The sequence below is a fragment of the Eptatretus burgeri genome, chromosome 17, assembly GCF_056783735.1.
Source record: "Eptatretus burgeri isolate ZD-2024b chromosome 17, Ebu_testis_v1, whole genome shotgun sequence".
Lineage (NCBI taxonomy): Eukaryota > Metazoa > Chordata > Myxini > Myxiniformes > Myxinidae > Eptatretus > Eptatretus burgeri.
Genome location: NC_140977.1, coordinates 6,157,743 through 6,172,841, shown reverse-complemented (window position 1 = coordinate 6,172,841; position 15,099 = coordinate 6,157,743). Strand labels below are relative to the sequence as shown.

Below are 15,099 nucleotides of genomic sequence, written 5' to 3'. Positions count from 1 at the left end.
TCATTTACAGAAAACAAAACACTACGGTGGTCTTCATTTACAGAATATAAAACACTACCGTGGTCTTCATTTACAGAAAACAAAACACTACCGTGGTCTTCATTTACAGAAAACAAAACACTATGGTGGTCTTCATTTACAGAATATAAAACACTACGGTGGCCTTCATTTACAGAATACAAAACACTACGGTGGTCTTCATTTACAGAATATAAAACACTACCGTGGTCTTCATTCTCACAATATAAAACACTACGGTGGTCTTCATTTACAGAAAACAAAACACTACGGTGGTCTTCATTTACAGAATACAAAACACTACGGTGGCCTTCATTTACAGAAAACAAAACACTACGGTGGTCTTCATTTACAGAATATAAAAAACACTACGGTGGTCTTCATTTACAGAAAACAAAACACTACGGTGGTCTTCATTTACAGAATATAAAACACTACCGTGGTCTTCATTCTCAGAATATAAAACACTACGGTGGTCTTCATTTACAGAATATAAAAAACACTACGGTGGTCTTCATTTACAGAAAACAAAACACTACGGTGGTCTTCATTTACAGAATATAAAACACTACCGTGGTCTTCATTTACAGAAAACAAAACACTACGGTGGTCTTCATTTACAGAATATAAAACACTACGGTGGCCTTCATTTACAGAATACAAAACACTACGGTGGTCTTCATTTACAGAATATAAAACACTACCGTGGTCTTCATTCTCACAATATAAAACACTACGGTGGTCTTCATTTACAGAAAACAAAACACTACGGTGGTCTTCATTTACAGAATACAAAACACTACGGTGGCCTTCATTTACAGAAAACAAAACACTACGGTGGTCTTCATTTACAGAAAACAAAACACTACGGTGGTCTTCATTTACAGAAAACAAAACACTACGGTGGTCTTCATTTACAGAATATAAAACACTACCGTGGTCTTCATTCTCAGAATATAAAACACTACGGTGGTCTTCATTTACAGAAAACAAAACACTACGGTGGTCTTCATTTACAGAATATAAAACACTACCGTGGTCTTCATTTACAGAAAACAAAACACTACCGTGGTCTTCATTTACAGAAAACAAAACACTACGGTGGTCTTCATTTACAGAATATAAAACACTACGGTGGCCTTCATTTACAGAATACAAAACACTACGGTGGTCTTCATTTACAGAATACAAAACACGACGGTGGTCTTCATTCTCAGAATATAAAACACTACGATGGTCTTCATTTACAGAATATAAAACACTACGGTGGTCTTCATTTACAGAATATAAAACACTACCGTGGTCTTCATTTACAGAAAACAAAACACTACGGTGGTCTTCATTTACAGAATATAAAACACGACGGTGGTCTTCATTTACAGAATACAAAACACGACGGTGGTCTTCATTCTCAGAATATAAAACACTACGATGGTCTTCATTCTCAGAATATAAAACACTACGATGGTCTTCATTTACAGAATATAAAACACGACGGTGGTCTTCATTTACAGAATACAAAACACTACGATGGTCTTCATTTACAGAATATAAAACACTACGGTGGTCTTCATTCTCAGAATATAAAACACTACGATGGTCTTCATTTACAGAATATAAAACACTACGGTGGTCTTCATTTACAGAATATAAAACACTACGGTGGTCTTCATTTACAGAATATAAAACACTATGGTGGTCACGGTTTCGAATGTAAAACACTACGGTGTCCCCGATTTAGAATATACAACACTACGGTGTCCCCGATTTAGAATATACAACACTACGGTGTCCCCGGTTTAGAAGAGACAACACGACGGTGTCCCCTGTTTAGAATATACAACACGACGGTGTCCCCGGTTTAGAATAGACAACACGACGGTGTCCCCTGTTTAGAATATACAACACTACGGTGTCCCCTGTTTAGAATAGACAACACGACGGTGTCCCCGGTTTAGAAGAGACAACACGACGGTGTCCCCTGTTTAGAATATACAACACTACGGTCTCCCCTGTTTAGAATATACAGCACTACGGTCTCCCCTGTTTAGAATATAAAACACTACGGTCTCCCCTGTTTAGAATATAAAACACTACGGTGTCCCCTGTTTAGAATATAAAATACAATGGTGTCCACGGTTTGCTGATTGACCTCAATTTGCAGTTTTGGCTTGTGAGGAGATGGACAACCACAATTTCCCTCTATATAAGGATCTCTTCTTGCCAATGTGTCACAGAGCTTCGTACATGCTAAAGGTGTCCTACACTGGTTTTGAGTGAGCGCACCGTTCTGCTGAAGAGCATATGGTGAAGACTGAGCATAAGCGATGCCGGGCTGTTGCGGTAACGCCGTCGCCGTGGGGTAGGCCTGAGCTTGAGGCGTGTAGACAACAGCATGCGCAGTCCCCGTGAAGGGTCCCGCGGCTGGCTGGAAAGTCCCAGTGAAATGCGTGTACGCGGATGGCGCCGGCTGGGTTGGCCCGAAGCTCGAAGGTAAGCTCACCGAGACTCCTGCATTAAAGGGGGCCGCAAATCCTGCCAAAAGAGGTCATCAAAACAAAAGTTGTTTGTGTTAAAATGTGTTAAATTTCCACTTTGCTCACTCATTATCGAATGCCTGTTCATCATATCTACGAATCACTGGATACATTGCAATGCTTCTGAACGCCCGGAGACGCCAGCGTTTGTGCCTTTATTTCATTTCCGCACATGGCATAACCTTGAGACTCTCTTAAACTTAGCCAAATTACACAATTTAAGCTCTAGAATTGAACTTCGCAGCAGTTCTGACTTCTAAAAAAACATTTGTCCAATTCTGACACATTTTATATTTCGGGCATCTCTGGAAGGGTGTGTTTCATATGACAGTTTGAGATTTCTCCCACTTGCCAATCGAGCCGTTCCTTATCAACCGTATAAACAAATAGGGTTTTTGGCTGTATTCGAAGGGGGATAATTTATATATCAAAAGAGGTGGTTTCAACATTGTACAGGAATTTAGTGAGGGCCACATCGAGAATATTATGTGCAGTTTTGGTCACCACGACTCAGGAAGGACAGAGATGCCAGAGAGAGGATCAGCGCAGTGTTGATATGCGGTTACGAGGAGATATGATCGAGATGTTTAAGATAATGAAAGGTTTAAATAAAATAAGTGAAGATTAATTCTTCAACAGAGTAGATAGTGATAGAACCAGGGGCCATAGCTTGAGAGTAAAGAAGAGGAGAGTGAAGACATGAGCAAGGCAGGGGGACTTTCACTCACAGAGTAGTGAATGCATGGAATGGTCTCCCTGGAAAGGTAGTGGCAGCAGAAACAGTAGATAAGTTAAAATAGGAATTATAAAGGTACCTGGAAGTTATGGAGAGAGAGGGGTATCGGGATGTTGATAAGACTTTTAGGTAGTTTGACCATTGATGGGTGATCGTGTGCATGTGTACGGAGTGCTGTTGGTGGTTGTCTCGTCAAGTGTGTATATTGATGATGAGAGGTATGCAAGCTCACTCCAAGCTGTGTAGCCTGGGTTGGAATCCCGATCCAGATATCAACTGACATTCCGGTGTTTCACAGGCATGGTGATTCATCAATGTGTGTGCCGCTAAACTGGACGTCATCTGCCGGAATCCTCCCCCTCTCCTCCCTTCTCCCCTCCTTCCCATATCTCTCCATTGTTCCTCCCTCACTCCTCTCCCTCTCCCTGTGTGTCTCTCCCCCCACCCCCCCCCAAAATCTCTCTATCGCTGAATATATCTGGATTGTGATTACGCCCGTATGGGTGTTATGTCCACACGTATCCGGATCGGGGCTATGTCCGGACGGTGGTCATCTCCATTCGTGTCCGGACGGTGGTCATCTCCATTCGTGTCCGGACGGTGGTTATCTCCATACGTGTCCACATGGTGGTTATGTCTGGACGGAACCTCCCCTGTAGTCCATGAACTGAGATGAAACTTGGTACCATCTTGAGGGACCAGAAAAAAGTGATATGACTGATTGAAGACACAAATGTAGATAACAAAACAGCATGATGGACCTTTCAGTAGAGTAGCTCAAGTTAATCATCTCCAATTTTCTGTTTTAGACCATTGATCGCTCGGACGGCGCTTTTGCGGACAAGATTTAAGGGTGTGTGGTCAGTTTGTGCCACGTATCCTTATTCTTGTACATCATATAACGTATTCCCACATACCAACGGAAAGCGTACCTAATTTCCAATCCATTGTTATATAATATATGACTATAAGTTAAATGATAAGCATTTTATAGGCTAGAACATGCTTCGCCAAATAATCGCGCAAGGCAAATTTTAGAGCAAAAACGGTCATGAAAAGTTTACTTGTTCATAAATCATAACATTCGAGAACATGGATATAGCCAATGTTATTTCTTCTGTATCGAGTGATATCTTAGTATTATTTCAGGACGTCTGGCAGCTTTCTGTGATAATTATTGGACAAGTTCTAGCGTTTTTCATGTTAAAACCCCTTGTGTAAAGAGCGCTTTTGTGCATCGACTCTTCGGCCATAATACCTGGACTTTATCCGAGCATCGAGGGAAGGAAACTGGGTTCTACATTTGGCTGCTATCCGAAGTATCATTCCTTGGTGCTTTGCATACGACAAGCTGAACTATGCCAAGTATCTACCAGTCTATCACAGCCAAATGACCAGGCTCTCCGAGCCGCACCCAGAGGTTCATCAGCACATGCGAGAAGGTTTCTCAGTACAATTAGGTGCAACCAATACATTTGGTAGACTTCCTGTTGACCAAACCTTTGAAGAAACAGTCAACAAGGACACACGGACGGCCGGAGGCACAAAGGGATTCGGCTTGAAGCTTGCTGCTGTTAGCAGGTACTATGTCACAGCAGAATATAGAAGTACCTGTCTTAAACAAATGAGGCTGATGATAGATGATAGCTGCAGCAAAAGAATGGTTCACACAGATTTGTCAGCTTCAAGAATGCGCAAGGATGAGACTGATGTTGACAGTTTGGTTTATCTGACGGAAGACACCTGGACAAACCCATTCAGTCAAAATCCTTCAGAGCTGATAAGCATCTCAACTGGTGCAAGCGTGTCCCCAGAAGTTGCCAACGATCTGTTGACTGCTCACAAGAAAGGGGATGCAGCATATACAGATTATATCAAATGCAGCGTATTGAAGGACGAGAAAAACCATGCTTTGACAGATTACCAAAGATGCAGTTGAAGACATTTGATAATGCCCACAAAAGGAGCAAGTCCTCAAAAGTGACAATAAACTGTTTACTATTTGAACAGATGATACTTGTAGCTTCCAGCAGAAAGTTGTTCACATGAATGATGTACTGAAACACCCCCTTGGCCCCCTTCCTTCGTCCTTCGCCAACTGTGATGGTACTATGAAGAAAACCAACAAAGCAGCCCTTGCCAGAAAGCTTGAAAGTAATGTCTCTGCTGCGGAAAACGTCCAACACCCCATCAGCGTGTATCATTGATGGCATGAGTATTGTACAGAAGCTGAAAGGGGAGAATCTCACCTTTGATGAAGTGGCTGATATGCTTCTTTCAGCTGTGCTGAATATATCAGAAAGTAGCAACAGGGTTGATGTAGTATTCAACATCTACAAACAGATATCTATAAAAGATGCAGAAAGGGCCCCGAGGTCGACTGATGGAGGTATCCGCTTCACAAACATAGCACCCGGTCACCGAATACACCGGCGGAGGCGTCTTCAGTCGTGTGACATCAGCAAGGCGAAGCTGATCAAATTCGTCACAGAGCAATGGGGAACAGAGCCCTACAGAATAAGACTTAAAGACAAGGTCCTTTATGTCACACGTGAGGATATCTGCACCAAGATGACCCGTGAGGCTGGAGTTGAAGTTGACGAGCTCCGTTCGTCTCACGAGGAAGCAGACACGCGCTTGCTACGACATTGTAAACATGCATCGTCAAGTTTCCATTCTGTGATAGTAGCTTCAGAAGACACAGACGTCATGATGCTATGTCTGGCTTTTCATGACGACATAGACTGTAATCTGTTCATCCGATGTGGATCATCAACCCGCACCAGACTTGTTGACATAACAAAAGTTGCTCGTGCTCTCAGCAGAAACATCTGTAAATCTTTATTGGGATTGCATTCCTACACAGGCTGCGACACAGTAAGCGCTTTCAGTGGCCGTGGAAAGGTGACAGGACTCAAACCCATCAACAATCCGAGGTTTCAGACAGCTTTCAGTGACTTAGGGAAAGACTGGACACTACAGGATGATCTCTTCCATGTGCTTGAGGAATTCACTTGCAAGCTGTACGCGTCTCAAACTGAAATCGCAGAAGTTAACGAGATGCGGTTTCAGTTGTTCCGTGCTGAGAATGGTGATATCCAGTCAGGACAACTCCCTCCTTGTCAGGATCGTTTGAAACTTCATGCTACCAGAGCATGTCACCAAGCAGCCATTTGGCACCACGGTCTTGAAGTAACTCCACGTGTACCCAGTCCACTTGACTGTAATGGTTGGGTATTGGATGACGATGGTCGACTTACCATCGAGTGGATGTCTGGTGCCCCGGCTCCTGATGTTGTTCTGGAATTTTTATCCTGCAAGTGTAAACGGGAGTGGAGGCTGCCCTCATGCACATGCACGGTCCGAGATGAACAGTCGGACGGCAGCGTGGATCATGAGGACGATGACGACGGTGACGTTGACAATCGATACTCCATAATGCATATCTCTCAAATTATTTGTCGTTGCCTGTTTCTGTTTAATGATTATGTCGAATAGCTATTTTCCTTTATTCAACACTGTGGGATTAAAGATAACTCTGTGGCACATTCTGTTCAAAATTGTTCACGAACTTCACAACATACATACGTTTTCTTCTGCTATTGAATTGAACATGGAGCATCTTTGAAACGATGTCAGGTTAATGAATAAAACTTAGTATCCTTTTAATTTTGCAGTTTTGGAAGTAAAATGCATTGATTTGTGAGATGGAAGCGATTTAAATTTCCTGTCAAATAAAGTCCATTACGTTTGAGTAACGACAACCACCAAATCATAAACGTGATAAAATCAGCGTGTTTTGTGGATATACCCCTGCTGCACATAAAGCTGTGTAAAATGCTTGAGCTCCTCTACTCAGATGTCCATCATGCATTTTTGTGTTCCAGGTACATCAACCGAACAGAAAATCACAACAAACCTTGGTCCCTCGAGATGGTACCAATTGGCCAGAAATGGCCCTCCGGCTCATGGACTATTCACAGTGTCTTCCCTTGCCCTCCCCTCATGCTGCCTTCCCCTCACCCTGCCTTCCTTTTCCCCCTCCTCTCTAACCCACACCTCCTCACTCCCCCTCCTTCCTCGCTCCCCCACCCCTCCTTGGTTTCCCTACCTCCTCGCTCCTCCACCCATCTCTTTCCCGCCCACTTTTGTCACCCCCCCCCTTAGTATTTCTGTCATCCAAACAGTGGATATTTCTGAACGGACCCTCCCATCACACTGCCTTCCCTTGCTTCCCCCCCTCCCATGCTGCCTTTCCTTGCCCTCCCCTGCCCTCCTCTCACTCTGCCTTCCCTTACCCTCCCCTCAAGCTGCATTACCTTGCCCACTCCTCATGCTGCCCCCCCCGCCCCTTCCATAAAACACGGGTTTTACTCCCTCCTCAAATAAAACCTTCAATAAAAACCCTTATCCCCCCTCTCCCCTCCCATAAAATATGCATTCTTCCCCACATAAAACATGGGTTCTTCCTGCCCCGCAACCCCTCAATGAAACACATTCTCCTCCTTCACCCTCGCCCATAGCGGGGAGGACGGCGGATGGAGGGTTGCTATTAATCAGCGACGACGAAGCCAAAATGGAACACGAGCGCGGAAAATGAAAGTTAAGAAACTTACCATTGCTCTGGAAAGGATTCACAGCAACCGGTGCTCCACTCGTTCCAGCCACAAAAGGATTCGTACCCCCTGCCATAGATGGATAGATAGTATCAAATGGAGAAGGCCCCAGGGCTCTCCAACTGAGGCATCTTAGAATGAAACATAGATCACATTTAAAAAGTTGAGAGTTACTCGATCTGATCGTTTACACGATTTTTCACTTTCCATTGGATATCAAGAATGCACCGCAGTCCTGGCTTGATGGTTCAACAATTAATCGAAGCATGACCACACGTGTTTAATATCCTAATATTTACAAGATACGGGGAGGGGTCCATCGATCCATTGGGACCGTACTCCGTGCAGAGCGTCTTTGCTGCCGAAGCGGTCTCCTGGGCTATTGGGCACAATCCTGGACGGGTCGCCACTCCGACACAGTATGCTCGAATGGTTCAATCATCAGGTCAGGTCAGGTCAGGTATGGGAGCATGTGCCAGAACAGCACGTCGCTGCGTCCACTTTCCGCCGGTACTCCAGGGGCCTCCGTCTGGCCATCCCCCAGGCAGATGTCAGGCCCATCCCCATCTCCTTGAGATGATGGTCAACCTGTTGCAACCATGAGGCACGTGGTCGACCCACTGGCCTCCTCCACTCATGAGACTCCCTCGCTGAGAGAATCTGGTGAGCAGGATCAGAGTCAGGAAAACGAGCCACATGTCCATACAGCCGCAACTGACGCTCACGGACTATGCAGGTAACAAATCTCATCCGAGTCTCTCTCAGCAACCGCTCGTTGGACACAAAATCCGACCAGCGATAGCCAAGGATTCTCCGAAGAGACCTGGTACCAAAGGAATTAAGTCTCCGTCTCAGATCCTTGGTCAGAGTCCAAGTCTCGCACCCAGCAAGACTGGAAGTACCAAGGACCTGAAGACTCGGACTTTCGTCCTCCCGCACAGGTACCGGCAGCGCCACACCCCATGATCCAGTGAATCCATGACTCCCCAGGCCCGACCCAGACGTCTATTGACCTCTGACTCGCAGCCAGCAGAGACATGAATATCACTGCAAAGGTAAGTGAATCTCTCCACGACCTCAACATCCTCACCACAAACAGACACAGACAGGACAGCAGCATCCAAGATGTCACCGAAAGCCTGGATCTTAGTTTTGACCCAAGAAACCCGTAATCCCAACGGCTCCGACTCCTCATTCAGCACCTCGAGGGCCCCCAAGAGGATGTCTAAAGTCTCCGCAAAGATGACTGCATCATCTGCAAAGTCAAGGTTCGAGATCTTGACATTCCCAAATGACGCACCACAACTTGATCTCTCCGCCATCCTCCCTAAAATCCAGTCCATACAAGTGCTGAAAAGTGTGGGGGCAAGTACACATCCCTGACGAACTCCAGTAACAACTGGAAATAAGTCAGAGATGGTACCACCACACTTCACAGCACTCTCAGTACCAGAGTAGAGTTCAGACATCAGATCGATCAGTTTTGGTGGCACCCCACGAAGACCAAGAATCCTCCAGAGGACATCCCGATTCACTGAATCGAACGCTTTACAGAGATCAACAGAGGCTGCAAGCAGCCCCTGCCGAAACTCTCGTCTGCGTTCGGTGAGGACACGAAGTGCAAGGATACGGTCAATCGTTGACCTCTTTGGTGTAAAGCCTGACTGCTCTGGACGCTGGTGCTCAAGCAGATGGTGGCGAACCCTATCGAGAATTATCCGAGCAAAGACCTTGCCCGGCACTGAGAGCAGCGTCACCCCTCGGTAGTTGTTGCAGTCTTGGCGATCACCCTTCCCTTTCCAGAGAGGGACAAGAAGGCCCCTCTTCCAGTCAGTTGGGATGATGCCTGTGTTCCAGGCAGAGCACAAAACTGCATGCAACGACACGAGTGCAGCATTTCCACCAGCCTTGAGAGGTTCGGCATGGATGCCACAGATCCCTGGAGCTTTGCCCCGTTTCAACTGGTTCACCGCAGCATGTGTTTCCACAAGCGTAGGTGGACCACAGTTGATTCGAGAGTCAGCAACAGGGATTGTAACACCCTTGACGTCCAACTCGACAGTTGGGGGATCAGCCTGGTACAACCGCTCAAAGTAACCGGCCCAGCGGGCCTTCACTTCAGACTCCTCTGTCAAGAGCCTACCACTCTCTGCTCGAACTGTAGTGCTCCGAGGGATGGGCTTGGATGAACGTAATGCGCGAATTCCCCTGTAAGCGGGACGAGAATCACCTGTCCACAGGTGATGCTCTACCCCCTCACAGATTCCTCGCACATAGGCCTCCTTGTCCACCCTCAGTGCACGTACAGTTTTACGCCTCAGCTCCCTGAACAGCTCAGCTCTGCCATTCAGCCTGGCCCTGCGACTCTGGTCAATGGTATCCAGTGTCCCTTGAGAGACAAAATTCTTCTTTGCCCTGCGGTGAGCTCCAAGGCATCCACCGGCAACATCAAGGACGGTGGTCTTGAAGGCGCTCCACAACTCTTCAGGACCCCCCAAAGTACCCAGACCCCCCAAGTGTCCACTCAGCCTGTTCGCAAACTCCTCAGCGACTCTCTCATCCCTGAGCTTGGCAACATCCAGCCTAGGCTGGGATGGTACCATTCTCCAGGATTTAAGGTGCAGCTTTGGAGTTGCTACAACAAGCCTGTGGTCAGTATTGAGGAACTGAGCACTCCGGTAGACCCTGCAGTTCTGGATCATCCTCCAACGACCATCAATGAAGACATGGTCAATCTCCTTTGCCACACCACCAGCATTGGAATACCAAGTCCAGCGATGAGCTTGTGGGCGCTGAAACCATGAACCAGCCACCCTAAGTCCATGACTTCTTGCAAAGTCAAGGAACTTAGTGCCATTCTGGTTCATAGTTCCTGACCCATGGGGACCAACACACACCTCATAACCGTCCCTATCAGTTCCAGTCGATGCATTGAAATCCCCCAAGACTAGAAGTGCATCTCGTCTGGGGCACTGATCAACCACAGACTCGAGGGTGGCGTAGAATGCATCCTTCACGGTGAGATCACTCGCCTCAGTCGGAGCATAAACACAGACCAGGGAAATGACACCTAAGGAGTGGCGAATCCTTAATCTCATAATACGCTCGTTGACCGGTGTTACCTCAATTATCATTGGGGTCAGCTTATTGGACACAGCTACAGCAACTCCTTGGGTATAGTAACCATCAGAGCGACCAGACCAATAGTAGGTGTAACCACCCACCATTATCTCGCCGCAATCCGGTCTCCGAACCTCAGAGAGAGCTGCAATCCCGATGTCCAAACGCTTGAGCTCAGATGATAACAGAGACAGGTGATCATCCTCTCTTAGGGATAGGACATTCCAGGCACCCACCCGAAGGGACCGCCTCAAGTTAACCCAAGGAGACCGCCGTCTGGTGGACGACACCTCAGCATCACTCCGACACACTCTCCCGCAATCTGACCCAGGGATGTTACCCCGTGGTTTCCCTCCTATCAAAGATTGGGGGTCCCGAAGGCTTTGCCCCAATTCCATCATCCGGTGAGCTGCCCTGCGAAGGGAAGCTGCACAGGAGGTACTCCCACGGAGTGGGTTTTCAGATTTTTTTGCGTTTTTGCGTTTTGCGGAATGAAGGGTTTTAAGGTGACCGGAGTACAAATCCTGCCACCAACCTCCTAATAAGAAGTGACCCAACTGCAGGAGGACGTCCGCAGACACAGTTGGGCACTAGATATGGATGGCCGTTGGCTCACAAGGAGCTCCTCCGCCCTTTGACGGATCCCCACCGATCATCCATCCCAGCAAGCAGGTACTCATTTTGCTGACCTCGGAAGGATGACAGGCTGTCAACCCACCTGGTATTAATTCAATGGCCGAGCAGGAATTGAACTCAGGACGTCAGGATCCCAAGCCTGCCGCCCTAACCATGAAGCCAACACCAGGCACAACGATACGGGGAGATTCATTCAAGGAAATTAATGGGGTGGTGAGGGGGGGGGGGGAGGGATTTAATAATAATCACATCGAGATTTTGAATTGTCAAATTTTAAATTTGCCTTTTGATTCCCTTCAACAAGTGGAACTCTTCCATAAAGAACGTCAATAGAGGGCCTAGAGGCTTGAACCGCAAAAACCTAGTGGAGAAAGAAATACCGTAAATAAACGGAACGAACATCAAGTGAAACCAAACAATCACAATTTCTAACTTCGTTTGAGCGAAAATCATGAAATTAAAATTGAACTTGCATGATGCAGGTCGGTGTGTTGGAACAAACACCGGGGACACTAGCGCTCTCGATCGGCATGCTAGAACAACACAGGGGATACTACCGCTCGAGATCATCGTCTTAGAACAAGCACCGGGAAGACTACCGCTCTAGATCGGCATGCTAGAACAACACAGGGGATACTACCGCTCTAGATCGGCATGCGAGAACAACACGGGGATACTACCGCTCTAGATCATCGTCTTAGAACAAACACCGGGAATACCACCGCTCTAAATCGGCATGCTAGAACAACACAGGGGATACTACCGCTCGAGATCATCCTCTAAGAACAAGCACCGGGAATACTACCGCTCTCGATCGGCATGCCAGAACAACACAGGGGATACTACCACTCCAGATCGGCATGCAAGAACAACACAGGGGATACTACCGCTCAAGATCATCGTCTTTGAACAAGCACCAGGGATACTACCGCTCTAGGTCGGCATGCAAGAACAACACAGGGGATATTACCGCTCCAGATCATCGTCTGAGAACAAGCACCAGGGATACCACCGCTCTAGATCGGCATGCTAGAACAACACAGGGGATACTACCGCTCGAGATCATCGTCTGAGAACAAGCACCAGGGATACCACCGCTCTAGATCGGCATGCTAGAACAACACAGGGGATACTACCGCTCGAGATCATCGTCTTTGAACAAGCACCAGGGATACTACCGCTCTCGGTCGGCATGCAAGAACAACACAGGGGATACTTCTGCTCTAGATCATCGTCTTGGAACAAGCACCGGGGATACTACCGCTCTTGATCGGCATGCTAGAACAACACAGGGGACACTACCGCTCTTGTCAGCATGTTAGAACAACGCAGGAGATATTACCGCTCTCGATCGGCATGTTCGAACAAACACCAGGGATACCACTGCTCCATATCTGCGTATTAGAACAACACAGGGGATAAGTTCATTCTATAATTGGCGTGTTAGACCAAGCACAGGGGATACTACTGCTCTAGATCTGTGCATGAGAACAACACAGGGGACATCATCGCTCTCGATCAGCATGTGAGAACAAGCACTGGGAATACTACCACTCCAGATTGGTGTGTTGGAACAAGCATCGGGGAAACTACCGCTCAAGATCGGCATGTTGGAACAACAACAGGAGATACCACCGCTCGAAATTAGCATGTTAGAACAAGCACAGTGGATAACACCGCTCTAGATCGGCATGTTGCAAGCACAAGGTACACAGCTGCTCTAGAAAGGAATATTACAATAAGCACCAGGGATACCACCACTCGAGATTGATGTGTTACACCAAGCACAAGGAATACTACCGCTCTCAATCTACATGTTCGAACAAGCACCGGGGATACTACCGCTCCAGATGGCATGTAAGAACAACCACAGGAGATACCACCTCTCTTGATCAGCGTGTTAGAACAAGCACAGTGGATAACACTGCTCTCGATCGGTGTTTTACAACAAGCACTGGGATATCACTGCTCTAGATCGGCGTGTTAAAATAGGTCCAGGGATACCACCGCTCTCAATCTGCATGTTAGCATGAGCACCGGGTATACCACCACTCTAGATCAGCATGTTGCACGCATCGGGTTAACAATGCCCGAGAAGGGCATATTACAAGTACCAAGGATACCACAACTCGAGATCGGCGTGTTGCAGGCACAAGGTACACCGCTGCTCCAGATCGGCATGTTACAACAAGCACCATGGATACCACCACCCACTCTGGTCGGCATGTTACAACAAGCACAGGGGATATTACCGCTCTAGTTTGGCACGTTACAACAAGCACCGAGGTTGCCAAAGCTCATGAACAGTGTGTTTCAACAAGTACCGGGGTTAACAGCACTTGAGATGGGTTGTGAAGGTTTTACAGCAAATTAGCAATATGGTAGAAATGCAAACGACATAGAATGCAACACAAAGAATGCCCAGTACCTTGATAAACAGGTGTGGCGCTAAAGGACTGCGAGTTTGAAAGGTTGGAGCCACCCGTCGCAGTCGTTCCAAATACAGCACTGAAAACAATCACATGCAGATGAAGGCTCAGACAACAACAGGGACATTCGCATGTCGTAAGCGCATCTCAAGAGTTCGGTTTCACTTGTGAGATGAAACATCCCCAAACAATGCATGATTAGCAGGGAAATGAAATACCATTTCATTTTAGGGAGTAAAAACGTCATGCACTAAAGGTCAAACTACAATTACAGGTCAGGTATGGGAGCATGTGCCGGAGCAGCGTGTAACTGCGTCCACTTTCCGCCGGTACTCCAGGGGACTCCGTCTGGCCGTCGCCAAGCCAGATGCCTGGCCCATCGCCATCCACTTGAGATGCAGATCAAACTGCTGCAACCATGAGGCACATGGTCGGCGCATTGGCCTCCTCCACTCACGAGGCTCCATCACTGAGAGAATCTGGTGAGCAGCATCAGGAAAATGAGCGACATGTCCACACAGCCGCAGCTGATGCTCATGGATTGTACAAGTAACAAATCTCATCTGTCTATCTCGGCAACCGCTCGTCGGACACAAAGTCTGACCAGCGATAGCCAAGTATTCTCCGAAGAGACCTGGTACCAAAGCAGCTAAGTCTCCATCTCAGATCCTTGGTCAGAATCCAAGTATCACATCCGTAGAGCAAGACTGGAAGGACCAAGGACTTAAAGACTCAGGCCTTTGTCCTCCTACATAGGTTCCGACAGTGCCACATCCCATGATCCAGTGAATCCACAACTTCCCAGGCCCAACCCAGATGTCTCTTGACCTTTGGTTCACAAAATGCGGAGACATGAATATCACTGCAAAGGAAAGTGAATCTCTCTGTGACCTCGACATCCTCGCCACAAACAGGTACAGACAGGATAGCAGCATCCAAGATGTCATTGAAAACATGGATCTTAGTTTTGACCCAGGAAACCCGTAATCGCAGCGGCGCAGACTCCT

The 15,099-nt window shown here is 47.1% G+C and overlaps 1 protein-coding gene across 4 annotated transcripts in view; it reads right to left on the bottom strand.

The window, feature by feature from the left end:
- The window catches only part of AGFG1 (ArfGAP with FG repeats 1), an 85,985-nt gene that overhangs the window by 9,118 nt on the left and 61,768 nt on the right, over positions 1–15,099 (bottom strand). For 3 of the 4 annotated variants that reach the window (XM_085862555.1, XM_085862552.1, XM_085862553.1), the window contains 3 exons: positions 14,092–14,171; positions 7,908–7,976; positions 2,305–2,553 (listed from right to left, as the gene is read on the bottom strand). In XM_085862555.1, the coding sequence (XP_085718681.1) occupies positions 2,305–2,553; positions 7,908–7,976; positions 14,092–14,171 (398 nt within the window). The remainder of the gene's footprint in view (positions 1–2,304; positions 2,554–7,907; positions 7,977–14,091; positions 14,172–15,099) is intronic. The other variant, XM_085862554.1, reaches the window with a different exon arrangement.